This window comes from Seriola aureovittata, chromosome 13 (assembly GCF_021018895.1).
Source record: "Seriola aureovittata isolate HTS-2021-v1 ecotype China chromosome 13, ASM2101889v1, whole genome shotgun sequence".
Lineage (NCBI taxonomy): Eukaryota > Metazoa > Chordata > Actinopteri > Carangiformes > Carangidae > Seriola > Seriola aureovittata.
The window spans coordinates 7,904,316-7,931,151 of record NC_079376.1 but is presented as its reverse complement, the minus strand read 5'-3'; the positions used below and the strand labels follow the sequence as shown (position 1 = coordinate 7,931,151).

At 42.5% G+C, this 26,836-nt stretch overlaps 3 protein-coding genes across 7 annotated transcripts in view; 1 reads left to right on the top strand and 2 right to left on the bottom strand.

Annotated features, from left to right (window-relative positions):
- The window catches only part of mideasb (mitotic deacetylase associated SANT domain protein b), a 28,463-nt gene extending 15,392 nt beyond the window's left edge, over positions 1-13,071 (bottom strand). For 2 of the 5 annotated variants that reach the window (XM_056394256.1, XM_056394260.1), the window contains exons 1-5: positions 9,232-9,426; positions 5,184-7,041; positions 2,952-3,215; positions 2,017-2,365; positions 1,694-1,760 (exon numbers count right to left, since the gene is read on the bottom strand). In XM_056394256.1, coding sequence (XP_056250231.1) covers positions 1,694-1,760; positions 2,017-2,365; positions 2,952-3,215; positions 5,184-6,770 — 2,267 coding nt within the window. In that variant the 5' untranslated portion in view covers positions 6,771-7,041; positions 9,232-9,426. Of the gene's footprint in view, positions 1-1,693; positions 1,761-2,016; positions 2,366-2,951; positions 3,216-5,183; positions 7,042-7,508; positions 8,422-9,231; positions 9,427-9,614; positions 9,678-12,658 lie in introns of those variants that run through there. The other 3 variants (XM_056394257.1, XM_056394258.1, XM_056394259.1) reach the window with 3 other exon arrangements.
- Positions 13,072-13,347: 276 nt separating this feature from the next.
- Positions 13,348-16,649, top strand: ptgr2 (prostaglandin reductase 2). Its single transcript, XM_056394263.1, has 8 exons — positions 13,348-13,624; positions 13,754-13,872; positions 14,141-14,332; positions 14,584-14,754; positions 15,100-15,309; positions 15,515-15,724; positions 15,832-15,871; positions 15,970-16,649. The coding sequence occupies exons 1-8, from the start codon at positions 13,588-13,590 to the stop codon at positions 16,032-16,034; spliced, it is 1,044 nt and encodes a 347-aa protein (XP_056250238.1). The 5' UTR covers positions 13,348-13,587; the 3' UTR covers positions 16,035-16,649.
- A 70-nt stretch (positions 16,650-16,719) lies between these two features.
- On the bottom strand, positions 16,720-25,966 carry tmem62 (transmembrane protein 62). The gene is made up of 14 exons (XM_056394262.1): positions 25,395-25,966; positions 25,035-25,239; positions 24,551-24,662; positions 24,246-24,383; positions 23,736-23,781; positions 23,104-23,245; positions 22,588-22,712; positions 22,357-22,479; positions 22,045-22,200; positions 21,305-21,464; positions 20,814-21,012; positions 20,505-20,600; positions 20,149-20,267; positions 16,720-19,381 (listed from the first exon to the last, which is right to left on the bottom strand). The coding sequence occupies exons 1-14, from the start codon at positions 25,430-25,432 to the stop codon at positions 19,061-19,063; spliced, it is 1,980 nt and encodes a 659-aa protein (XP_056250237.1). The 5' UTR covers positions 25,433-25,966; the 3' UTR covers positions 16,720-19,060.
- Between the last annotated feature and the right edge of the window lie 870 nt (positions 25,967-26,836).

Genomic DNA, 26,836 nt, shown 5'->3' with positions numbered 1-26,836 from the left:
GCTGCCTCCCCCAGGGAAGGTGGGCTGCTAAAAGTTGAACTGTGATGCCTCTTGTGTGCTTGGGAGCACACCAGACCCAGCTGAAGCCATGATTTATGAGAAGCCTCGCTGGCTCGTCCACTAACTAACTAACTGCTGAGCAGCTGGCACTAGTCAGGCAACAGCTTGCACAATGCGCCCCATAAACTGCACCTCACTGTCAATGCAACAGCAAGCAACTACAAAAAGAATTGTTGTCCGATGATTTAAGGGTTAAACACCCAAGTCTCAGTTTTCTTTAAGCTCCTCCTCTCTGCTGCTCTAATTTTCATAAACGCCCAAGCTACCGTTGGCTGTGTTTACATTAAAGGAGTACCTTGGTTGTTGCTGATTTCTTATTGGTCTTATTTGGTTTAAGTTTTTCCCTGCATTATCTCTGAGAATAAATTTATTTATTTTTGGATGGTATTTTTTTTCTGCAATGGCCATTCAATGTATTTACATCTCTACATAGTAGCTTTTACTGTTAGTGCCACTCCAGCACTGGATTCGATGAGGAACAATGCAGACATGTAATCCAGAGTAATTTTATCTTACTGAATTCAGTCTCGCTGTTTACTTCCTTTATACGATATCAAGGTTGTTTTAAATTAATGCTAATTTAAATGAAACTCTTCCTACTGCATCTGCTTCACATTAAAAGTTCCCTAACTTGTGAAACACAAGGAAGGCTTTTATTGTGAAGCTGCCACAGGAAACAGCATATTTTATAGGTTAGTTCTGCTTGTATCAGTAATGAAAGACATTTTTCTGTTTATATATTGAAACAACATTTTTAACATAACAAGATTAAGACTAAACTTTATTTAGAGTCATTTTTTCATAAATTTTGTGTTGGAAAAAAAAAAGAAGGGGGATATGCATGTGGGTTGTATGTTGCATGTTAGTGGCACGTTAGTTTGCAGGGAAGTCGGCAACAATGAACCAAAATCAACCTGGACTGCAGAGGGTTAAAACAATGCAAGTCTCTTTGGCTGCACTGTTAACAGTTAAACCAGTTCCTCTGTTTGTGCAATTCCACAGCTGCTCAACTAGTGTCTGCTGGAGTATTAAACCATGGGTGTAAATCTAAATCAACCGTCCTGGTTGAAAAAATCTTAAGGATTTAAACTTTCATATCAACAAAAGCCTCATATGGTATTCTGTTAAACTCCAGATTCTGATCAGTTTCCAGCCACGTTATAACACACACTGAAGAGCACAGGCTCAGGCCTCTGGTGTATTTAACGCCATTAGTTTTCAAACAGCTTCAAGGCTTTCATTTGACAGATAACACGGACTTGTTATGACAGGATGCATTTCACTGAGGGAGACATTAGGCTGAATAGTTAGATCAGAAGGTGAATGCTGCCACTAATGCAAGCTGTGGATGACAGGGCAAAAGATTCCAGTGGTAACAGTGGTGAAGGGGAGGGCCGCTTTAAAGGATGGGTTTAGAATTTCAAGTCTGTGCTCTCCTTCAAGACAAATCATGATTCAGCCCAGTGTTATGGTTTGAATAATTGATTGCAGAACTACTACTCAAGCATGCTCTTGAGTAACCATATAATTTATCTGAAAATGACACACACACAGCTCATCTCCCTCCCCCCAAACCCACCCTTTCCATAATGGAAGATGATGATTTTGGGATGTGGAGAGGGAAAATACTCACGGCTCGATGCTGACTGGAGTGGCCTCGCTCATAGCCGACAGAACTGGGGGTGTGATATCGCAGCTGTCTAAAGGGGCAGCAACACAGAATCCACTCAGTGACATTATCAAAAAGGTTTTTGTCATAAATCGCAGGAGTTATATTTTGTATATGTTGTATATATTCTATCTTGGAGGTTAAAACAAGAATATCAAATGCGGAATCATACGAATCATACATCACTGACAGATGTTTATTACTTTATGTCTGAATCTACAGAGTTTAGATGTCCTGTGGATAATTCAGTGAGGTCTCATGAACTTATCTTTATGTTTTTTACTTACTGGAACGCAACAGGCTGCGTGTGGCCGACTTGGGCGTTGCGGGAGGTGGCAGGCCCTGGCCGCTGGCGGCAGCGGCTGCTGCAGAAGACAGGAAGGTGGAGAAGTAGAGGCCTGAGCCCTCACGAACAGGGCTGAGGATAGGTGGAGGCGTGTAGGGGGGCATGGTGAGGGGGTTGTCAGCCAGGCGTACAGGGGAGCGTAGGTGGCTCTGGTAAGGTGTGATGGTGGAGTACACTGGCGGAGCGATGAATAAACCGGGTTTAGGTGGTGGGATGAAGAGGGGCTCAGGCCGGGGACGCCGTTTGGACTTTTTGCCATCTTCGTCTTTCTCCCCCTCTGTGCCGCCATTCTGGTGAGGGAAAATCGTTTTAAGAGGTGAATATTTGACTCTGTTTTTAATTTTATGTAAAAACACACGCACAAAAAAAACTCACAACAATTTGGCCGCTAACACAGTTGCCTTTCTATGTGTTTATCCAGAGAAATCCTAGAGAACAAGCCACCCCAACCCTCAACTGTATGGTACATAATGTACAGTATGGCAGTGCTAAACCCTGATAATCTGCCTGATCTGGGACAGGGCAACCAGTTCACAAAATCCCCCCCTCACTGCCCAAATGAAAGAGCGAAAGGGGGAAAAGTGTGGACAACTAAAGTGGGGGCGGGGGAGACACCGAGCATGGTGGGGGGAAGGGAGAGTATGTTGGTGGGGCGATGTGGCATAAATGCAAGGATTTAATAACTGGAGTTTAGACAGGCAGAAATAAGACTGAATAAGACAGATGGATACCAGATTATTACTTGACTCTGATAGCTTGGTAAATAAATATATGAATATGCACCAACTAAAAAAGGTTTAGCAAACTCTGCTGGCACTGCAAAAACAAACAAACAAACAAACAACAGAAAGCCATCAAGAACAAAATTATACTGACTTGCTCTGAGCTCTCTGACAAGGAGTTCCTGAGTGAGCGTCTCCGGGTGACAATGACCGAGGGTGTGTGGTCTGCACGGCCGAGGTCCTGGGGGTTTGAAGGCCTGGGGGGCCAGTTGGAGGCCAGGGTTGCTTCATCTCTGTCAGGGGAGGAGGGATCCTGCCTCCGGACCGGCACAGACACGGGGATGACGAGCGGCAGAAGGTTGTCGTCTCGAGGGCGCTTGGCCTCTGATTCACTGGGACTCCATGGTCTGTGTGGCTCCTAAGAAAGATTGTGGATTCAAATAAAACATCCGAGAGCATATGCAAATGCATTGCCAGCACACTGCAAATGAACTGGTTGACACTAAACAGCTGAAACCTTAAGTGTATTTATCAATCCACACAAAATCTTTTCAGCTTTCATAACTGTTAACTAAGGAAATCATAATGGGTATTCATCACTGTATTACTTTCTGGTGTTTAATAGACAAAATCAATTATCCGGATTATATCAATAATAAAATAAAGGTTATTTGTATCCCTATACTAAAACATACATCCTCGTGGATTTAAAAACACTCCTGAAGGGGGTGACTCCTCAAACTAGGTTACTGTAATAGTTAAAGACAGCAGTTTCATCCTGTTACAACCTGTTAACTGCTGCAGCTGATACGGAGCACCTCCAAGTACCTGCAGCTTAGCACACAGCAGTACAATAACATTTACTTGGTTGGCTGCCCAATTCAAATCAATTCAATAAATTGGAAACCCTACAACCTTGTTGCTCACCTCACACAAAAACACAACACGTAACAAAAACTCAGTCAATACTCAAAATGGAGTGTTAACAAATAGGTCGATACAATACTCAACAAGCCTGTGATGTATTCCCACAAACACTGAAAATGAACCGCTGTAAAAAGCATTTCAAAATAAAACAGGACGAAGACAGAACTTGAAATGTTCCCATGTCTCGGCTTGATATTGCGCTGCTAGGTGCAGCACTTAAGTGACAGACCTTACACGCATGTCAAAGAAACCATCCCCAAAAGCATTCTTCACATTTTTTTCTTTGAAAAACTGTAATGAGTGGGCACAAGCAGCCTGGGTGCTTTAGAGCAACCATCAACTCTAGAGCAGCTTCAAAGCCATCTAAACCACCACATCAGAGGCCAGTTGAAGACGGATGCATTCTGCCGCTGCACGCTGCATCGTCATGGGCAGAGAGGCATGCAGCAGTGTGGGCTATGCTGAATCTCTGCTCATTATTGCTGGTGGAAAACTCCAGTCCCTACACCGGAGTGGTGGAGAGATATTCTGCTGAGCGCTGCATGCAGGGCAACCCTGCACCCCTCCCTGTACAGAGACGGGGGGAGGGCAGACAAGGCCAGGCTGGAGTTTCTCTCCTTTGATGGGATGGGGGGAGGTGTGTGCAGGCATGTAACCAAACACACTGTCTGTATGATCAGCTACCCATGAGGCAAATCCAGGGCACAGCCGTGCTGAACTACAGACATACTGACTCTGTGCTGTTTGGAAACAGGACTTGTTGCACAATCAAGACATTCAGCAGATAAACACAGATAAGTTTATGCCTTCACATGGCACAGCTAGGGTAAGTGGCTCCTTTAAAAACATGCTGTGAGAGCTGAAAAGTTACATAAGAAGCTGTTTATAAAGTATATGTGACAATATTCACAATGTAAAGATTTAGCCACTGATTTTCCCCCCAAGGCAGAGTTGAGCAGCTCAGTCCTGTTGTGTACACTTCATTGGGCGTTGATTACACCCAGCATCTCTTCCAGCAACACGTTATTCACAAACAACACAAGTTTTGGCAGAGTTTTCTTGGCAGTAGGCTGTTTGTTCCAGTTCCCGCTCTTGTTCGGGGAGCTGTAGTCCCACTACAATTATAACCTAGGATAACACTAGAAAAATAGATTTCTAGTTCTCACCGAGATATTCACAATTAAGGCTTCCAGCTCATGGCGATGAGTTTAGATATAAATTGCTATGTAATGATCGGGACTGAGAACATTCTGTCCTTTTCTATTTAAGGTTATTTCTGTGGTTCTTTTCCTTGAGAGGAAACAGCTGAGAAACAGATGAGTGAGCAAAAGAGCGAGGGAAACAGAAAGACACAAAAAAGGAAAAGACAAGGGAAAGACAGAAGTAAAACGAAAGCAACACAAGGAAAGAAGAATGGCTGAGCATTTTGATAGTTTACAAATTGAAAATGAGCATTTACCTTGACAACATGTGACGGCAGAGACTCCATTTCCGAGGCCTTTTGAGCAAGGGTCTCCAGGTTGACCTCCTGGGACACCCTGCGTTTCCTGCGCGTGCTCTGGATGACGCCCGTTGGGGCTGCCTGAATGTCACGGGCCCCGTTCTGGGAGCCCTGCAGCCCCGGGGCTGCCTGATCCGAGGAGACGGAGAGAAAAGGGTTGTCGGATGGCGCCCCTCCTTCCTTGGAGAGCCGTCGTGATCTGCGAAGCTGCGTTTGCGATTGGAGCTGCGTCTGGGGCTGCGACTGGGACAGGGGCTCAGACTGGAGAGGGGGCTGCAGGGGATCTGACGACTGCTGGGGTTCTGGGGTGATGTCCTGGATGACTGGTTCCTGGATCTTTGGGGGAGCTGGAGCAGAGGACTCCTGGGAGTGTACCACCACAGGCTGTGGATGTGGGTGAGGGTGTGCATTTTGTGGACCAGGGTAATAGTCAAGCACATGAGCGTTTTGTTGTTGCAACTGCTGATGTTGCATTTGCTGCTGAATATGGAGCTGTTGCTGCTGCTGTTGCTGTTGTTGTATTTGCTGCTGCTGTTGTTGCTGTTGCTGTATCTTTTGTTGCTGCTGCTCGTGCTGTATTTGTTGCTGCTGCTGCTGTAGCTGTTGCTGTACGTGCTGTTGATGCTGAATGATTTGTTGTTGCTGCATTTGTTGATGGTGCTGCTGCTGAATTTGCTGCTGGATTATGTGATGTTGTTGCTGGCGTTGTATTTGCTCTTGCTTCTGCAGCTGCTGTAACTGGTGTGGGGGTTTTGCCTGTGTTGAGTAGTTTGGTGGGTTAGGTAGGGTTGTCCTGTTGCCTTGAAAGGTCTGGTAGTAGGCTGTCAGATGCTGCTTAGGCTGACCAAAGGCCAACTGGAAGGGCTGCAGAACTGAGCTTCCTCCTGGGTGGGAAGTGCTGTGCTGCTGAGTGTTCAGTGCCCCAGGTTTTAAGGTTTCCTGAAAGGCCTGAGACTGCTGCTGCTGCTCCCACTCCATGCCCCGAGCCTTAACCGCATCCCTGTAGACTTCCACTGCAGGGTTGGCCCCTAGAGGCTGCTTGTCTGCAGCTCTGTTTGGGGGCTGTTGATGTGGCTGTAAGCCAGAAGTCTCGTGCATCGACTTCACAAACGCATTCTGGGTCCTTGAGTCTGTTACGTTAACTCCTCCGATATAATTTGTAAAGTTTTGTCCCCAGTTACTCATGGTGGTCCAAGAGGCAGCTCTCTGCTGCAGGGACTGTGATGGCTGCTGCTGACTGGGCTCCTGGTGGGCCCACTTCATTGGAACAGTCTGCTGATAATGACCCCTGCTCTGGTCACCCTTATCTGGGCTGAAGATAACAGAATTGAGGTACATGTGAGGGCCTTCTGGATTGGAGGTCACGGTACTTGCAGCCTCGCTCTGTCCGGGATCTGAAGCAGTGCCACCTGGGACATAATAAGACCCTTCAGGGTGCTGAGAAGTCTCCTTCATTGCTACGCTTTGATCGTTGAAAAATGTGATGCGTTTGCCTGTTCTTTTGGCGCTGGGTTTCTGCTGGGCTGGCACACTCATGACGGGCATGAATAAGCCGAGCCAGGTGAATATTTTCAACCAACGAACTACTGATGCTCAACCGGTTGTCACTTGAATATATCAATCCAAAAATCAAAGGGTATCCACAGTAAAATAAAGCTATAAAACTACATTGACATCAGTGTAAGGAGGAGTCAGGTCAACCAAGATAATCTTCTCTTCCCCTCTGAAGTTCTTTGTGACCCATCCAGAGGTTGCCGGCCTTGGGGTGAATAGATCCGAAGAAGTCTGTGTGTTTTCCTCATTCATGGGCAACACCCTGTATAGAGAAAATGAGAGAGAGGTCAAGCATTGAGCCATCAGACTAAAGGGGTCCCCACAGGGGGCTGTCATTATCATCCCTGCCTCAGCCATGTAAAAAACCTGTTGTTTGCTTTTTCAACAATAGACCTCCACTGAAAGGTATCGGGTGTGAGAATAGAGGAGGGGAGGGGTAGGTTTAAACTGTGTCATTATTCGCTAAGCTCACATGACATAGGGATAAGGTCCTGCATGCAGCCGGACACGTATACTAAAGGATCTGCATATAGCATTCCTTAGGAAAATAGTTAATAGAGAAAGCTAAATCAATAGTTCCTGGAAATGTCATTACGGGATATTACTGCACCAGGTTTAATGATGGGCTGTGACATCAGCACAGATGCACAAACACAGAAGAAATGTTCATCATTGAGGTTAACTTGCAACTTTAGCACCTTTGTCGAAACCCCTCACAGCTCAACTGACCTGCAACAGAAAGGAAGCTCTCTTTCCCGCCAAACAACCCGAACAGACAGCAGGTTGAACATGATAGAAAGCACTGTTTTTACAACTATGTGACTCATCGAAAAAGGGAACTCGTGCCCTTTGAACCATGGCTGCAGACTCAAAAAAGAAGGGCAACTGAAAGCGAGCAAGCATGAGTCATGTTGAAAAGATCTATGCAAGGGAAAAAGTCACAATGGCCTCGAAGGCTTTGCTATCTTGTGGGGAGATCTTGACAATTGCCATGGTAACCCGTTATGATAAGCAAAAATATTATTTTACGTCCAGGTTTTGGAGCAGATTTTGAAACAGCGCAGCCTGCCAATTTTCAAGCTGCACACAGATCGCCAGTGTTTCTGTTAAAAATTTCAATCCTTGCTCCATCTGTATAAAATGAAAATCTTGCCTCTCTTGTGCAGCAGTCAACAACCTAAAACAGAAAACCATTACAATTTTTTTTTTATTGCTGCGAGAATCCGAATAATCAATGCACTGGCCTGCTGCAGGACGCATGTTACACAAAACTATTTGTCAAGATGATTACATAAATGAATCCTAGACTCTCTACAACACGGGCTTGGCAGAGGCCATCTCTGACAACCTAGTGACTGACAGTTGTCACCCTTTACTCTGGTGGCCTAGTAAAACACAAGCTCCTTAAAATAGACAGCTGCAGCTGTTCAGATCCTGCACTGGCTCAGGGGCACCGCTGACTGGGGAAACTGAATGGTCATGCTATGTTGCTAACAAACTGTGTGTATGTGTGTGTGCATCAGCAATGCCATGCGATGTTACACATGCCTATAGCCCTGTTGTCATATCATATGTAACACCCCCTATGAAAAAGATGCACATAAGCAAACCACATTCTTTTCTTGCAGAGTGACCCATAAGTGCTGATCACAGGGCGACCACGCTGTGTGAGCAGCCTCTGTGCATCTAACAGACACACACTCCATCTGAGGTTAGGGATTATCGTGACGCATCACAAGTGCAACCTTACACAAGCCCGGGGTTTAGCCCAATAAACACACTAACACGTTAAATTGGCTTAAAATGAATGTCAAGCATCATTAGCGGGCCTAATCCATCGCAGTTTCCTAATTTAAATCAGTCCGTGTGGCATGGCTCGCACATCAGCCGACATATGCGGCCTGCACTGTGTCAGTGTGAGACGACAATTAAAGAAGATAGAAGAAAAACATGCTGAGTCCTTCCACGACAGGACTCTTCCTGGACCCCCCCTCTCCCTCTCCCTCCCCTCCACATCACTTTTTTTGTGGCCAGCCAGCTCAGCGCTATTTACGAGAAAGCCTTTGTTGCAGAAAACGGATTATCCAGTCACTAATGCCATGTCCCATTGCAACAAACCGAGCCAACAATGCGGACTGTATGACAAAAGTGTTGTGGCATGGCTAATAAAGAAATGCCGCTGATCGATACAAGTTGTCAACAAGGTTAATACGTCACATGTATCCTTCTTGTTGCAGTCTCAGTGCAGTGACATTACAAACATCCTACAGACGAGCGACGAGCCCCGTGTGGAGGTTTGATCCGACAGCGCTGCGCGCCCAGTCCGTCTCGGCGAGGTAAACAAAACTTTGTCAGTAAGCTGTGGCCACAATAACATGCACTGTCGACCACAACAACAACGCCACACAGTCATCGACACGGCGGCTCCAGCCCTGTCTGCCCCGATACTTACTGTGTTTGTCATGAAAGCTGCTACTAACGGCAGCTCAGTCCGCAGGATCGCACACTCGCAGCTCTGTGCGGCCAGCAGCGGCAGCAGGCCCGCACAATACCGACCTGCGATAGTGACTGCATACATCCCCAAGGTTGACTCATGCTATGCTGCTGACCTCACTCACTGGTACTTTTTTTCTTTCCTCACCCCCCCACCCCACCCCCTACCACCAACACACCTCCCCGCTACAAAGTCAAGAGGAAAAGGGGGTCGACGTCGGTGCGTAAACAGATTCCTCCCCGGTTGGAAACTGAGCGCTAATCTGCACAAACGCGGGCGCAATGCCGCCGCTGTCTGTTGCACATTATTGCACTAGGATTGCACACAAAAAAAAAACTCACACTGGCAATGCGGCCTTTTGCTGTACAGCTACTCTCTCCGTGTCTCTGCTTGTCTTGTGATCCCCCTCCCTCCACCGCCACAAGCTCGCTGGCCACACCTACTTCCATGCCCATAAAAGGCCTTCCTCTGACATGGAAGGCGCTGTAATTTACGGAGCAAGATCCCTCTCAGTCCATGCGGGAAATTCCAACACACATGGGAGGACCGCGGGGCTTGGAGGGGAAGGGCGCACCCGGTTACACACACACTCCGTTTTACATTCACTTTCCTTTCAAAATCACCACTTCTTTTTTTCCTCGTCTGGTTACTTTAGAAATTCGTCTTGAATTGCACGTATGGTGTGTGCACATTACACATCAAACAGGGTGTTATTCATGGAAGCTGCAGAAAAAGGTCTTCAGGGTGTGGGAGGAAAAATGTGAAAATACATTTTTGTTTATATTAGGGCTTCTGGTGATGATATTTTTAGCATGAATTCACCATTTACAAATAAGTGCCTAAAACAGTGAAATAAAACAACATATTCATTACACATCAACAGATCCTGATTTGATTTATAGTGTTTACTTTCTCGGTGTTACCAGCACCGAAGTATTCAGTTTATATTGAGACAGAGAACAGAGACAGAGAAGACCCTCACCCTTTGTGGGGAGGCAGTCAATTTGGTATTTTTACTTAATAAATGACAAACACATAGAATAAATTTGGGCTGCAACAAAGAATTATTTTCATTAATCTGCTAATCATTTTCTCCATGGATCACTGAATTTGTGAAAATCTGAGAAAATAGTGCAAAATGCCTGTCATCATTTCCCAGAGTGCAAAGTGCCATCTCCAAATGTCTTGATTTGTTCAAATGATATTCTTGAATTTCAAAGATACTCAACTTAAATTGACAGAAAACATTAAAATGAAGCAAATCCTAATATTGAAGCATAGACTATTTGTCATGTTTGCTTGAGAAAATGGTTTAAGTAACTATAAAGAAAAAGTATATTGTTATCCAGGCCCAGATGTTGCAAGGTGATCTATGGCCTACTCAATGATGTAATATCAAACAAATAAAGCAATAGCCAAGATAGAAAAGTGACCCTGGTCATCATGAGGCAACCAACCACCTGTATAAGCAGCAGTTCTGACACCATTATATGATTAGTTAATTCGTCAACCAATTGTAAATCAATCAATATTGATAATTTATTCTAGAGCTAAAACGATTTGTCAATTTCAGTGCAAAATGAATCAGCAATTAATGTAAATGTAGTAATTCATGGCTATATTGCATAGGCATTTTTCACAGAATACATTTGGACACCTGACAGCAGGAAAATCACTATATTAATATTAATGATGGCTGAATTCTATTTAGCTGCTTCACTTTTAGGGTCCTTCTAATGTGCATGTTGGTTTACTATCACTTTTATGGCTTACTGGGGCTCTTGAATGGAACCGGCCCAGTATTATTAGTGACACCTGTGCCTTTCCTACAATGACAAGTCAAAATGTCTGCTGTGAAAAGGGCCTATTATAATAGGAAGTCAAACTGCTTTACTATTGGTAAATGATGACACACTATCATGTCACTGGACATGACCAAGCAGGCAGTCAGACTGTGCAGGGCTGTAGTCTCTCTCCCAGGCCTTCTCTCCTCTCTCTGGCCCTTAAAATAACGTGCAAAGCCTAAAAACATTCACAGATGCAGTCGACAAGAAGTCGAGTCAGACTGACATGGCTGCCTCTGATGACACTGTCACTGCACTGGGAATTGTGGTGTGAGAGTTTATAACAGCCGTTTTGTTGGGCTTTTGAAGAAGACATCAGAGGTGCTATGACAATTAGTCGATTTATAATTTTGTCACTTGACAGATACTTAACAGGCAACCAGTTAGATAATTAATTAATCATTAATGTAATTTTTCAAGCAAAAAATGCCAACATTTTATGGTGTCAGCTTCCCAAATGTGAGGATTTGCTGCTTTTCTCTGTTTAAAATCTTTCAATATTGAATATTGTGGGGATTTCGGACTGGTTGTCAGATAAAACAAATTATTTCAATGCACCACCTGGGGCACTGAGAAGTAGTGACAGGCATTTTCTCTATTTTCTGACACCTTATCATCTAAACCCTTAATTGAGAACTACAGTGGCAGATTAATTGATCGATAATTGCAGCCCTAGACTCCAATATCCTCTATTCACGCGACTCATACTGAAATGCATTTTTACAGGATCTTCCTACAGGTCTTTGCAGTTTGCTGTATCTTTTATATAATTATTCACATCTGCAATCTAGAAATTTACTACATAATATAAACTTTTAGCTACAGGTGATATTCAGTGCTGGCAGAGGAACTCAGATCGTATGTAAGTAAAAGAAGTAATAGCACAATTTAAAATACTCTTTAATCCTTCATTCAAAACCATACTTAAGTAGGAGTGTGGAGTTACTATCAAAATCAAAATGAACTTAAGGTATAAAAGTAAAAGTACAGATTATGGGTTCTGACAGTGTTACATTTTTATATGTTACACTATTTGATTCTTCTTATCATTAATGCATTACCATGCTAGCAGCATTTCAATATTTTAGAGCTAATTTCACCCACTTTATATTCTGTCTGGGTGGCTTAATTTAATGCACAATAGGCTCATTACAAATTTTTAACATCCTCATCTGCAAAGCCACTGCAGCTGTCAGATGAATGTAGTGAAGTAAGAAGTACAATATTTCCCTTTGTAGTGCAGTGGAGCAGAAACATAGTTAAAGCACTAAACTGCAGTACTTGAGTACATGAAACTTTCCACCACTGGTGGCATACTATGAATCGCATACTGGGTGTTTCTCCTGTGGGACTTTCGGGGATTTTGACATTTCGTGCGTGTTGGGGGTGGGGTCAGGTTAGGTGAAGCTAGCTACATTCACCACTGCTACTTGCAACACATTACTGTGGCTAATTACAGTGCACTAAACCATACATACCCCCATTAACAAAACACCTAGCATGAGTCGGCATGCACAAACGATTAGCCTTGCAGTACTTACATTAAACTCTGTCCCTCCATGGCACACAGCCTTCATTTCCCTGTTTTTGCCGGTGCCCTGCAGCAGCCAAAGTTGACAGTAAGCTAGTGTGGCGGCACTTACTGATGAAACCCTATAAACTTTTTATTTCTTTCAGTTTCCTCCACAAGGCGTAACTTCCCAGTTCCACTTTGAAACACTTTTCAAGCTAGCAACAATCGATAATGCACCACGCGTTTATAATCTCTGACGAGAAACGGACGATTGCTTTGAAAATGTCGACTGTAATGGCAAATGTAGTTACATTCACTGCTGACTATGTTCAATCGCTCCAGTGTGATGAACTGGAATAATAAAATCTGTTGCTGAGGGCGCGTACCGTTTCTGATTCACTGTAGCTGCCTTAACGGCTCAACTGCACCTAGCGAAAAGACTACATGAAAGGCAAGATATAAACACCCGCTACACCGGAACTTTGGAGAAATAATGTCGCACTTTCGTTTAACCACTACACATTCACATTTAGAGACAGTGGGCGTCAAGTGGGGCGCTCACTAGCTCGGTGTTTTATTAAATATGATTTTACAATAAATACGTAATCAAGTACGATCTGGTAATTGATTCACAGCTAAAAATAGATCGGTCCAATTGACTAACGGATTTAAGCGAAGACGGAAGTTGCTAACAGGAAAGTCTCTTGCCTTGTACAAAATAATACATTCAGTCAATGCAATTTCCACTAGCTTACAGGCAAAGAAGACCATTTCGCTAATGTAAACACAGCATTTGGAGCAGGGTTTGTTAGTACTGGCTAGTTTAGCGTGTTGCTAGTCATGAAGTAACACTTAGCTATACTCGTGACCTCTTTTCGTATACAAGTCTGACGTGTTTATGTTAGGTCTATTCGATCAAAACAGGCTCCTCTTTGAATTCAAGGGCACTTTTGGAGAATGCATGTGCAGAGAGTCGTTCTCAACTCACGACCAGGTTGGCAACTTCACAAATTACTATTTTTTTGCATAAATGAAGATGACCCATTGTTTTATCTCATGTGTTGCAACAGTACAGCACCGTGTGGCTAACGTCTACTACTCAAAACTACTTATTTACATCAAGGTAAAAACGGGGCGCCAGTTCCTGAAAATTTCCGTCTGGAGGAGACGACTTTAGCACCTGACCTGAAAGATGGGGAGGCCCTTGTCCGGACGCTTTACCTTTCAGTCGACCCTTACATGGTATTGATACAGTCAAGATAGACAAAATAGATGACCTTTTGAGCCATATTATCTATATTTAGACTCCAGACTGTCTAGTATAAATAAATGTTACCAAACGAAAGGTTTAAGTTCAAAATGTTTTTTAAGTTTTTGTCCAGTGACTTCTTCTTCTTCTTATCACTGCAAATAAACAGCTAAAGTTATATCATACAGTCAACTAGTCATAAAACCACAAACAAAGCTTCCCCATCTCCATGACTCTTATCTTTCTGTCTTTGCCTTTAAGCGATGCAGATTGAACGAAGACACCGGTGCTGATTACCTGACTCCATGGCAGCTGTCTGAGTGTGTGGATGGTGGAGGTGTTGGGTTGGTTGAGTCCAGCCGCTGCAGCACCTGCACTGAGGGAGATGTGGTCACTTCATTCAACTGGCCTTGGCAGACCCATGCTGTTATGAAAGGAAGTGGCTTACAGAAGGTCTGGCATATCACTGTGTTTCAGCAGTGGCATATTATCCGCTGTGACAGGTAGACTAGGTCATAACTTCCTCTTGCAGAGAGGAGAATGACTTTGTGATCTGTGTGAAAAAATTGCTATGTGTTATGTAAGCTAGATTTCTACATGTTCTGTCTCTGCAAAAAAAAGTAATGCACTGGCTGATAGCACCCTGCATGTGACAGGTAAGCTGTGTATCATCAGCTGTGAATAGTACCTTCTTTCTATTGCAGGTTGATCCACAGTTGGTTGATGGGCACTTGTCCTACTTTTTGGGTGCAGTTGGCATAACAGGTCTCACTGCACTGCTGGGTGTAAGGGAGAAGGGTCATGTGATCAAAGGGGCCAATCAGACCATGGTGGTGAGTGGCGCGGCTGGGGCCTGTGGCTCCATAGCTGGACAGGTAAATACAGGAAACTCCATTAACACTTGACTGTCTAATACAATATACAGGTGTATCTATTTGGAAAGCTGAAAAAATATGCAAAAACTGCACTGATTACCCTCTAATTGACCTAAAAAATTAAAGTAAATAACTTGAAGGAGTTAAATTAAATGAAATGATCTCTGTCCCAATGGGTGTAAATATGAGAAAGATTAAGGCAAGATGGTTGATGGAGCTGTTGCTGCTGTAGTTCAAAAATCATACTCAAGGTAGCAGGTTCAATCTCACTAATTATAGTTGGCAACATAAACATGGTTTCAGTTTAGCCCAATTTTATCATTGCACCCTGCTTTTCTTTTCCAGATTGGCAGGCTGGATGGTTGCGTGAGGGTTGTTGGGATCTGTGGAACTGATGAGAAATGCAGAGCTTTAGTGGAAGATCTGGACTTCTCTGCTGCCATCAACTATGGCCAAGAGGATGTACCGACAAAGCTCAAGGAGTGCTGCCCTGATGGTGTGGATGTTTACTTTGACAACGTGGGAGGTGTCACCAGTGATACTGTTATAGCACAGGTACTGCTTGGATTGTATCTGTTTGCATTTGTTTTTTCTTTGGCTGGAAAGCATGTGAATTCTGAGGTGTTAGTCAGCTTTTCTTCCCCTAATTGTCTTTGCAGCTTTTGCAAAATTAAAGTGGTGGCTGTGGATTCGTGCTAATTTTCTGTGTTTTGAAATCTCAATCTGACTCATTGACCTCTTTCTCTTTCTTTACCTCCAGATGAACAAAGGCGGCCATGTGATTTTGTGTGGGCAGATCTCTCAGTATAACAAGGATGTGCCATATCCTCCGCCTTTAAGTGAAGAGACTCAGGAAACCCTGCAAAGAAAGAGCATCACCCGAGAGCGATTTATGGTGCTTAACTACATGAGCAAAGCAGACGCTGCCCTCTGTGAGCTCAGCCAGTGTGTTAAATCAGGCCAAGTCAAGGTAAGGAGGTTGACTGTTTGGGCGTCTTTGTTCGTTTGCAAAATGCACGCTTCTTCGCTGTCCGTCGTATTGCATCATTTTGTTGCAATTTTTCTTCCATTTTGCAGGTGCTGGAAACTGTGGTGAATGGCATTGAACATATGGGAGGTATGTGAGTTTCAGTTCTGGCATTTATCCCTCTTGACTCTATGACTTGTTCTCTTTGACCTGACAGGAGTTTAATAATTTCTTTCATTTTCTTGCAGATGCATTTTGCTCTATGATGAAAGGGGGAAACATTGGCAAGCAAATTATAAAGATATTACAGTGAAGAAAATCCGTAATTTCCAGTAGTGACTGCTCTCACCAGATACCTGGGGAAATTAACCCACAGTTGCCTTTTTATCACAGCCGATAACACTAACTTAATGAACTCTTGTAGGATATTGCATTGCGTAGCTAATGCCAGTTGATTACAATTATGAAACTGTTTCTTTGAGAAAAATAAAATGAATGTAAAGAGTGCTTGAAAGCTAACACGATGAAAAGTTCACAAGACACCATGCTAGTAGCATTATCTTCCTCTACAAGTGCATTTCTCATCTTAACCAAAGACCACAATCGAAACAAGCCTTTGGTCTTCATTGTGTTATCCTAAATGTGATTTATTGTCGCCCATAGTGTTAAACTAAAAATGTTTATTAGCACAATCTAGCTAATAGAGTTTGAGTTATTCCACAGTATATATTGAGGTGAGATGATTATCATTATGTGCACTTGCTGTTTTAATTTTATGAAAAAGCCGTGCAGTGTTTTTAGTTAAGCTTCATATCACACCCATGTAAATGGAAATAAGCCTTTGGACTTTACTGTCATCCTTGACATGGGGAAGATTTCATTTAATGTCTCTCTATTGTCATAATTAAACATAATTTTGAATATCTAATTTTGTTTACTTTTTTTGTTCACGCCTGTGTGAAATTATGTAACAATGACCTGAAGACAAACACAAAATATATGATTTACTGTAATGAACATTTTTATTCCACAGCACTATAAACCATTAATAAAATAAAATTGTGGTTGGCTCTAAGATCAGTTGTCACAAGAAAAATATGTGGCAGGTGTAAAATCATCATCCTAATTCATATACTTAAGTATGTGAACAGAGGAGGGGATGCAGAATAAGTCAAGTGAACACCAGTACATCACTTACAGTATATTCCTTCTCGGAGACGCAACGGTGGTGGGGACGATGTTTTCTTGTGAACGGTCAGTTTGATGTACAGTACAGAATAATCACAACCACATTTATAAACCATAATCAGCGAGTGTGGATAAACTATGGAACTTTAGGTGATTTAAAAAAAAAAAAAAAAAAAAATTAGTACCATGCATAACTTGGGAGGCGGTCACCCAACCCAGTCATCAACCATTATCCTCTAAATCCATTCAATACTGCCTCCTTGTGGACAAACAACAAAGCTTGTGAGAGGTGCTGAGCACTGTGAAGGAAGACCTCTCCACAAACAGAAGTCCATAAAATGAAAACACCAGTCTTTCTGCTGGAATTATACACTTGGTAGTGCAAATGATAAAGACTTGTCTACACAGAGAGGAAAGACGTTATTAAACCATTGTCAGCCTGAGTGCACATAATTTCATTTTCCCAGTGTCTGGCAGGTGTTCTAATATTAAACTGCATGCCTTATAACAGCACTGAGCAATTATTCTGCACTCACACTGGTATGGTTTGAAAAAAAAAGAAAAAAAAACACGTGGATCCAACGCTGCTGGAACATTGCTTCTATTAAAAGACTTGATAAATGTGGTCTTCACCCTATATATGTTCTTTTTTAGATCAGTTTGTTCTCGTGGAATCCAGGCACCTGCTACTACTGGCTGGAAAGGATTAAATTTAGAGTGCAACAGACACACTTTACTGCTTTCACACACATTCACAAAAAAAGGGATTCACATTCTGAACAATATAGACAAACACGTTTTCACGCGAGTGAAAGGCTGTCAGGTTAGCTCCCAATGCAGGGAATGCCCTTATATCTTCCTAACCACACTCACCATGGGGGGGGGGGGGGTTAAAGAATTTCCTTTCCAGTGCAGTTTTATAACAAGGGAAAAATTAAGAAATCACACAATACAATCAGAATGAATAAATAAAAACAGCTTAGTACCGATTCATCTCATTTCATCACATCTATAACACATTCATTTTGTTTTTTTTTTGTTTTTTTTTTAGCCACCACACAACTGGAATTTTTAAACATGGTTTTTGAGTTCACTGAGCTACTATGGAGTATAAAAACATTGTCCTGAAATACTACTGGGACCAGCCTATTGTTCAAGTGCTCACATTCCTGAGAAACAAACAGCTGCTTTCTGTAGTCACGTTTGAAGGAGCATGAAGAGTCAGGCCGGCTTCTCTGCGTTTTGGTGAAAAGTGGCATTGAAGTTTTTTGATATGAATATTCCAATGCGAATATTTAGAAGTTTTTAGTGGCAGTTGTGTGCAATGGAATTAATTTGATTTAAAAACACTTTCAATCATTATCTACTTGTACACAGCTCAACTACAGCACTTGATTGGTTTATAATTTCCTTCCTTTGATTTCCTGTGATTGTGTGTAGAACTTAAAAATATCTTTGTCTAGGTTGCATTACTTACAGTATGTCATCTCCACCAAAGTAACTACCACTCTGTCAGCCATGGGAAGTTAGGAAAAGCTTGCGGTGTATAAAATGAGGCGTACACCTTTATTATCCACATGATTTGTCTGTCGGAAGGTAAACTCAAGGATCGGTTTGGCACATCCAGCCTTCATTAGTGAATGAAAATGGTTTTCAGAGGGAAGAATAAAAGATGAAATCTTTCTTATTCATCCTTTGGCAGTGGTGAAGTAGCATTCGGCCAAGGCAACACTTCCAGAAAAGTGCTAAAGCTCAAATAAATGAGTCAGCTTAAACCACAGCAGAATACAGCTCTTGTACAGTATACTGTCAACTGCAGCATACACTGGACTAGTCCTGTAATAGCTCCGACAGGCTATTTAATCCTTAATGTATCCAAGGTGTTTTTGTTTTTTTAACACTGTACACATTGCTATGAATATGGCCAGAAATGTGCTCACCGGTGCTTTACAATAACATGCATATTAAGTAAACAATACTATCTAGAAACAGGATAGTGTGTGATGTACTGTGAAGTGGCTGTGGAAGGAGCGAAACAAAGGAGGGAGCTTCTGTGCGGGGAAAATTGAGGCTTTCAGGGTGGATAGAGACAGCAAAATATATCTGTGAGTCAGGCTCAAGGGAAATCGTGGTGGTACAGTGCAATTACTGTCAAGAGGAGGAGACGCTCTTGCTGTTGTCACGAATATGAGGGGCAGGGCCTGTCCAGGCGCGGTACACCAATAGCAGACTGAGCCCTAATGCCCACGTGCGGACAGGAGACAGGAAAAAGGCCATGGGGCCGTAGGTCTCCAGGAGAAAGTAGCAGGAATGGGCCTGCCAGGTGAGCAGCAGCAGCATGAAGAGGTGAACCGCCAGAGTTCGCCAGCGGCAGCCCGGCCGCAGGAAGTGGGATCGGAAGGTGTTGCCGCGGCAACGGTGGTGGAGGCTCCAGCAGAGGTAAGAAGTGAGGGGCATGTTGAAGAACAGCAGCTGGAAATTAGTTCAGTTAAATGTGATTAGTGCAGTTGTCAGTCCTTAAAATAAGATGAGGCCTTGATAATAGCTGTGGGTGGCTTCACCGAAACATATTAATACAGCAGTGAAAACAGAATATAAGCGTATAGTTAAAACGGTTACAAGACATGTTAAGTACAAATTTATTAAAGGTAATGGGTTGAAGGCTCTTTGGCCTGTGATCCGTTAGAATAAAGAAATATCTACCTGTGACCCTTCATCACAGGCTGGAGGGACATGAGCTTAACCAAACGGTGATTTTTCTTTGTCAGTTTCATTTATTTCGAAGACTTTTTATTTTATTTTTGTTAAAGTATTGAGTATTTTTGTCCCAATTGTTTTCTTTGTTTTCCTTAATTATCTTGTGATCCCTGAGATTTATTTTAGGACCCCTTGGGGGGTTCTGACACCCAGGACAGGAACCACTGATTTAGGGTATAATTGTAGTGAAGTAAGACAGCACTAACAGATTCAGTGGAACCTGTTATGCCAAAAAAAAAAGTAATTAAAAATAGGATTTATCTGCCAAAAACAAAACAAAGAAAGCTAAAAATGCAGAATTTAGCAATCGAGAAAAAAAGATGAACACGAGGACACCTGAAGTTATAGGCTGTAGTTGAATATATGACTCACAATTAGCATATTTGCATACAAGCAGACATCACTGATATGTAGAGCAGTTTAGGGCTGCAACATCTAACATCTAACATTTTTTGTCATTAGTAAGTGAGTAATTTTCTTACTTGAACAACTCCAACAACATAAGTGAGACTGCCCTCCAGGAAGTGACCATCTATGAAAACCCCAAAGGCAAAGCAGGCACCGCTATGGCCATCTATCAATTCTCCTATAAACCACGGACCTGTAGGCAGAGATGGGAAAACAGTACAGGCGATTATGACTATGGACTATACAAGAACATGCACAGGATTACAGGTAAATCCAGCATCTTTACATAGACAAGTTATTTTTTACATTCTTTTTAGTTTATAGAATCATATTATTTAGTGATTAGTCTTTAATTCACAGATATTGCACAGATTTGTTATTGTTATACTACTTTGAAAATAGAGGCATTTTTAGAAAGAAGTTGACCCACCTAAGGCTGTACACAGGTTGAACAGTAGCAGAGAGTAGTAGAAAGTGTCCATTTTACTGACGAGATGGAGCGACATACACGCTTGAGATGTCAATCCTGTAGATGATAAAAAAATTAAAAAATGTTTAAATGTAGGATGCAAATGATAATAAATCAACATGTAGTCGGCGCAGGTTTATTGTCAGCCTTGCTTCTGTCCACAGACAGCTCTGCAGACTGTAAAATCAATGCAACTGCTCTTCAGTCGCCTGAAATTCAAATGAAATTATGATGATGTAGCTATTTGCAGGGTGTTCAGTGACAGCTCACCTCTGCCAGAGGGAACACGCAGGAACCTAAAGGCCAGCAGCACACCAACATTCAGCAGCATCATGAATATGAAGGCCACTCGACCCAGGATGTAGTGGTCTGTGAGGAGGATGAAGGACTGCACAAAACCAAAGCTGGGAGTCAGGTCATCCTCCAGAGTGAAGTGCTGCTCCCGCACTGTCGACCGGCCTGCTGAGTCCTGACTCACAGGACACGCACAAAAAGATAAGGAAGACACAGATTTTTCAATCCATATATTTATAAATATATATCTATTCTACAAATATAGGTCAGACACATTGAAATCTGCACCAAGACATCAATATTAAGTAGTGTTTCAAAGACATGGTGTCCAGACAGCAGATCTAACAAAGCTTCTACTGAATCATATTTCAACTCAGGCAAACAAACTTAATCAAGACCTATAAAATATTTATGAGTCTCAAAACACTTTTCACTTTAAGTGGAAGATAAGTGAATCCTGTACTGACCTCCACTTTAACTCTGATAGTGTGCAGTCCAGTGAGGTAGAGAGATGGATCCCATAGCAGAACGTACAGAGGACCTCCAGCAGAGTGGCCTTTCCCCAGAGGTTCCCCATCGACGCTCACATGCACTGCTGTGATTTGAGCCTCTGAGAAGGCCAAGATCCTGTTGAGAACCAAGAAAATTAATGTTTTATTATTGAAAATTAGATAAAGGTCATGTCAGCAAGCTTTCCCAGTGAAAAAACTAAATTTGGAATTAACTTCCAGGGTGGCCAACTTCTGCCAAGGTTGCACAGTCTTTATTCTTTTAAATAATCAAAAATTTAAATACAGATTTTCATTATAACAAATGAAATAACAGACACGTATCCTCAGTATTTTGATTAAAGTAAGTGTTCTAATTCATATTAAATGACCAAGATGTTTATAGAAGTCATTTAAAAGATTCCTAGATCCAGATCTAAATAACTAAAACTGACTAACCTGTGACCTAACTTTCTACCAAATGACATGGAAATCTGTTACCACGTTTTGTGATGTGCAGCACTGCTACTTGCAATCAAACATATAACAAAATCAGGTGTGAGTAACATTAAAGGCTGGGTATATTATCAGGGACAAATAATCTGTAAAAATATCTGTACATGACATGAGAGAAACCAAATGTTGTAGAACCACGTATAGCAGAGTCAGTGAAGGATTTATGGCTCTAGTAACAGTCAGCACACACACAGAGCAGAGACCTGATGTGTGTCGATCTCCGTATCCGACCCAGCGGCTCCACTCCTGGATGCAGGTACTGTGCGTCCTTGGGGTTGGTGATGAGCACTGCAGGCCACTGCTCAAACCTCAGGTCAGAGAAGCTCAGCAGGTCATGATCAAAGGCCAGAACCCTGTACCTGGAGGCAAGTGTGAGAAGAATGTGCTGAACACCTGTGTATATTTCTATATGTGGAGAAAGGAAATAAAAAGCAAGCAATGACAAGCAAAAGAGTGAGGGGGAAAATAAAAACCATACAGTTAGAAATATTTTGTGATCATGACGTATTGCATACCTGCGGTTATCCATCCAGTCACCAAGCTCCAGCTCCAGGGTGCCTTGGGGGTGTCTGCTGTGGAGGACAGGCATCAAGCCGCCCAATGTGTGCAGGTGGCCACAGAGATAGGCAACTGCAGATCTAATCACAAGATGAAATTTAGAAGTTAGAGCAGGCTGTTGAATGCTTGTGCAATAACTGGGTGGATCCATTTTCTAAGAACTGGTTTATAGTCGAGGTTTATCTTACCTCATCATGTCTCGAACCCCAGGAGAAGGGGAGACAACAGTTGAGGTTGTGTAGTGGCCAAACCAGATGGACTGGTTGCTTTTCAGACTCTCAACTCTGAACGTGTCCAGCAAGTCCATTTGAGTCTGTCATATATTGCAAAAAGCCATATATTAATCATGTGTTCCATTAGATTTCACATCTATTGTGTGCAGATCCTTTTTTTTCAGGAAATTCACATTTACAGCACTGGTGACTATTTAATACTGTCAAGTATGAGTATACTGTATGTTGTAGCATTGAAACTGTCAGTTGTATGTGTTAGTACAACCTTGTATTTGCTTATTTCTAAGATTTTTTCATTTATTTCAACCACCTGCTTTTTCAGTGGTCACGTTTCTTTGCAGGTGAAGGTGCCATTAAATCATTCAATGTTTAATAAATTCAACTGTATGAAAGAACCAGTGTTTGCTGTATTTATTTTGTCATTCAGTGAATGTTTACGTTCTGTGAAGAGACGGTGTTAGACAGACATACCTGGTTGAGAATACCAAAGAAATTGTACGGTCTCTTGGGGCCTGGAGTCAGCGTGGCATCCGCGCAGACAAAGGAGTAATTGCCAAAGGGAGTTTTGTGAACATAGTGGAAGGAGCCTACTTTCTGATTAGCCGAGTATTTCCTAGAGAAAATTGAAAAAAGCCAACGTGAGCAACCAGATACTGCACAGTAGACTGGGATGGAGCCAGCAGCTCCGATCCTAGTACAGCCCTGAGATAATTTAATGCATATTGAATAAATCAATTAGGCTCGCGTAGGAGACAGACTTTGTCTCGCAGAGGATGACCACATCATTAAGAATATAAGGGAGACAAAAGATCAATCAGCATTGACAGAGGCAGCAACGCCACATAAAACATAATTTGTTTGAAAAGACAAGGAAGTCGGTCTGTTCATGTAGATTCTGCTTCTATTTTGGTCTTTGGGAAGCTCAGACAGCTTGGGATATTGTCAATAAATAGGTCTGCTACTACTCATGTTTCAGAGCCATTTAAGTCCTAATATACTCTGAATGACTTCACACTCAGCTTGCTACTATAAGATATGCAGGGGTTAGCTCTGACTTTATCTAAATCAGGCATTTACTGTGGTACTGACTTTTTCATACTGACCGGTAATAATTGTTGACACTGTCCAATGACATTATGTTGAAGGCATCTGTCAGAAGAAATGAAACAATGGTGAGATTGAGGGGCATATGACCTTACAAAAGATCACAACGACCAGAATGTGTAATGAGGATGATGCATATTTAATCGAGGCATCAGATTTCTTCATGATACAGGAAGATATCGAACCAAATCTGTTATCATAGAATCCATGGACTGATAAAGACAGGACACACATCAACAACTGCAATCAATAACAGCAGAATAGTTGTCAGAGAAACTGCAGGTCCAATAACTAGCTTTCTTTTTTTGACAGTTACAAAGTAAAGATATCTTGTTTCACATCTAATAGCTCCCAATCCAATAACAGAGAAGAAAGCAGTGGAGAGGGTGGGGTGGGAAGACTTCCTGTGAGATGCTGAAATGCACCACAGTTAATGAATTCTTCAGAAAATCTCAATAGTGGTGACTTATGAGAGGACGATAAAATAACAAAGTGCTGCGGTTAATCACCATGATTCCCACGGATGTCTATCCACCGAGTGCGCTCCATCACGCGGGACCTCTTCAGTATGTTGTGGTAGGCCTGCCACTCCACCTCATGCTGGAGGGAACCCACCTTACTCTCTGTTTTAGCATCTGTCAGGTCCCCTGTGGAGCAGAGAGGGAAAGCGTGAGACACATGGAATGAAGTGCATGAGGCACTTTAGTTGATTTCTGGACTACATAGACACGAGAGCCACACCCGATGAGTCTGCTTACAAAACAAAGACTTTCCAAGCAACTTAAACTAGTTGAAGGTGCAGGGATTGCTGTACCTGTTGCAAGCACTAGAGCTGGCTTGATCACTTCAATGGTGTCTGTGCAGAACTTTTCAAAATCAGGAATGCGTCTTGGGTCATGAAATCGGCTTATGTGAATGTCAGACACCTTGAAAATTGGGGATAAAGAAAAGATTAAAACTGGTCTTACACCTGGATTGTGTTTAACCTATTTCTAACACAGCAGTGTGTGAGAGCTCTAAAACACAAAAGGGGAAAAGTCTGACTGCAACTTACTGTGTTGCTGAACCACCTTTTTAAGTGACAATGACACACTTCTGTGGTCAGTGACCCCTTTCAGTCAATCATTCAGAGAGTTCAACCACCATGGCTTGCTCTCTATAACAACACTGCAAAGCCAAATGTTCTACCTATGTTATATGCAACATATACAATTTAGTTTAAACAACATTATTTCGCTTTTGGTAAACGGCTTGAAAGACCAAACAAAGCTAGCTAGCAGGTCAGAATAACAGCCCACCTGTAAAAACCAAAATATATTGTTCAACTCGCCGCCGGGAAATGGTGGTGAACTCCCCTTAGACACATCTCCATCACCGGCATTCGGGTGCCGAACACTCCGCTTCGGGTGCCAAGCCGTGTCATAGCTGTCCAACACCCAGGAGGTGATGCACGCCAGGGCCAGTCCGAGGATAACCAGTGCACCAAACAGCTTCAGCATCCTCCTGTAGTGGCGAGAGAGGGGGCTAGCTGCCGCCGTCTGTCCCGGACAGAAAATAGCTAGCTACTGGTGGAAATAGCTAAGGACACGAATCACACTAACATTGACTACACAGAGGGTGGACAATTTGACTACATGGCTAAGAGCTACGACTCAGACCGTTTCTGTCGCTGCCATCGCGGCCACTGGAGATGCATTGAGGTGCAGGGTTCATTCACGGGTTCCGTACAGCTGCCTTCAGAGGCGGAGGAGGCAGCTCGGCGGGTTAGCTTCGTAGCTAGCTCCCTACCAGCTACCAACAGCACACTGACCGGTTGGAAGAGGAAACGTCAACGACGGATGAAAGGAGAGTGTGTGAAGAAAGAGCTCCCACTCTGACTTTGTTTTCGCAGCACCGCAGTCGACTGCAAACCTACTGCACCTCCCATCGCGAGACCTTTCGGGAATAACCCGGGATCAGAATCAGCTGCCAGAGACAGCTCAGAAAGTTGTTGTTAGAGAGCATCTCTGATCCAGCTAAAACTAATACAGCGTTCACAATACAACAGTAGTCATGCAACAAATCTTTCCTACATCGAAGTTATAATGTTCCGTTTTTGTTGAAACTATGTTAAAGAGGTGTTATTTCAACTATATGATAGTTTTGGAGGCTGCAATTTGTGCTGCACTATGTTGGCAGGTGTTCCTATTATTTTGTCCACTCCAATCAAATCAATGAGGATAGGATAAACAACATTTCTCTGTATAATATAATACAGTTCGACAGCACCACAAATTGCAGCCTCCAGAACGACCATGAAGTAAAACACCTATTTAACATCGTTTAAACAAAAATTAACTTTATAATCTTCATGTCTTATTGTAGGACTGCTATATTTGACTGCATTAGATTTAGCTGGGTGGTATTGATAATCTGACAGTTGAGTTTATGTTTGCTCAGGCAAGGAATTTAACTTTGATTTCTAGTGGCTCTCAATGTCCTTACACAGTACACAGTATGTATAGTACAGGCATGGTGTCAATAATGAGTAGGCTACTACTTTTGATGCTTCTAGTGTATTTTCTGCTAATATTTTACTTTAATATTAACTCTTACTTCTATTTACGTAAAAATTATGAATGCAGGGCTTTTACTTGTAATGGAGTCTTATTATAGTGGGGTATTTCCACAGCTTTATTTAAGTAAAAGGTCTAAATACTTCTTTCACCAATGACTGTTAATGGGAAAGTGGTGAGATAGTGGTAGTCCTATGCGTTACTAGTTTAGGACTTGTCCAACCGCATCCAAACTTAAACCTTAAATAAAACAGGCTTCACTTTAGCAACAACTGTTGCTGTTTTCATGACTGTTTTTGTGATAATTGCACATGGTGGCAGAAAAATTTTATTCTTGAGTACGTCATCTTTGGCTTAATGGCGCCTCACAGTGGTCTTTGCCAGAAGTGTCTTTATTTGCGGCTGCGTTCCAAACTAAACAGTTATATCCTCAAACACTGCACATGTGACTTTATCTTAATTTTATATTCAAAACATTTAGGATTTTTATTGTGCAACGTGTATATACTATAATATTCGACTAAATGTTACAGCTCATAAAACAA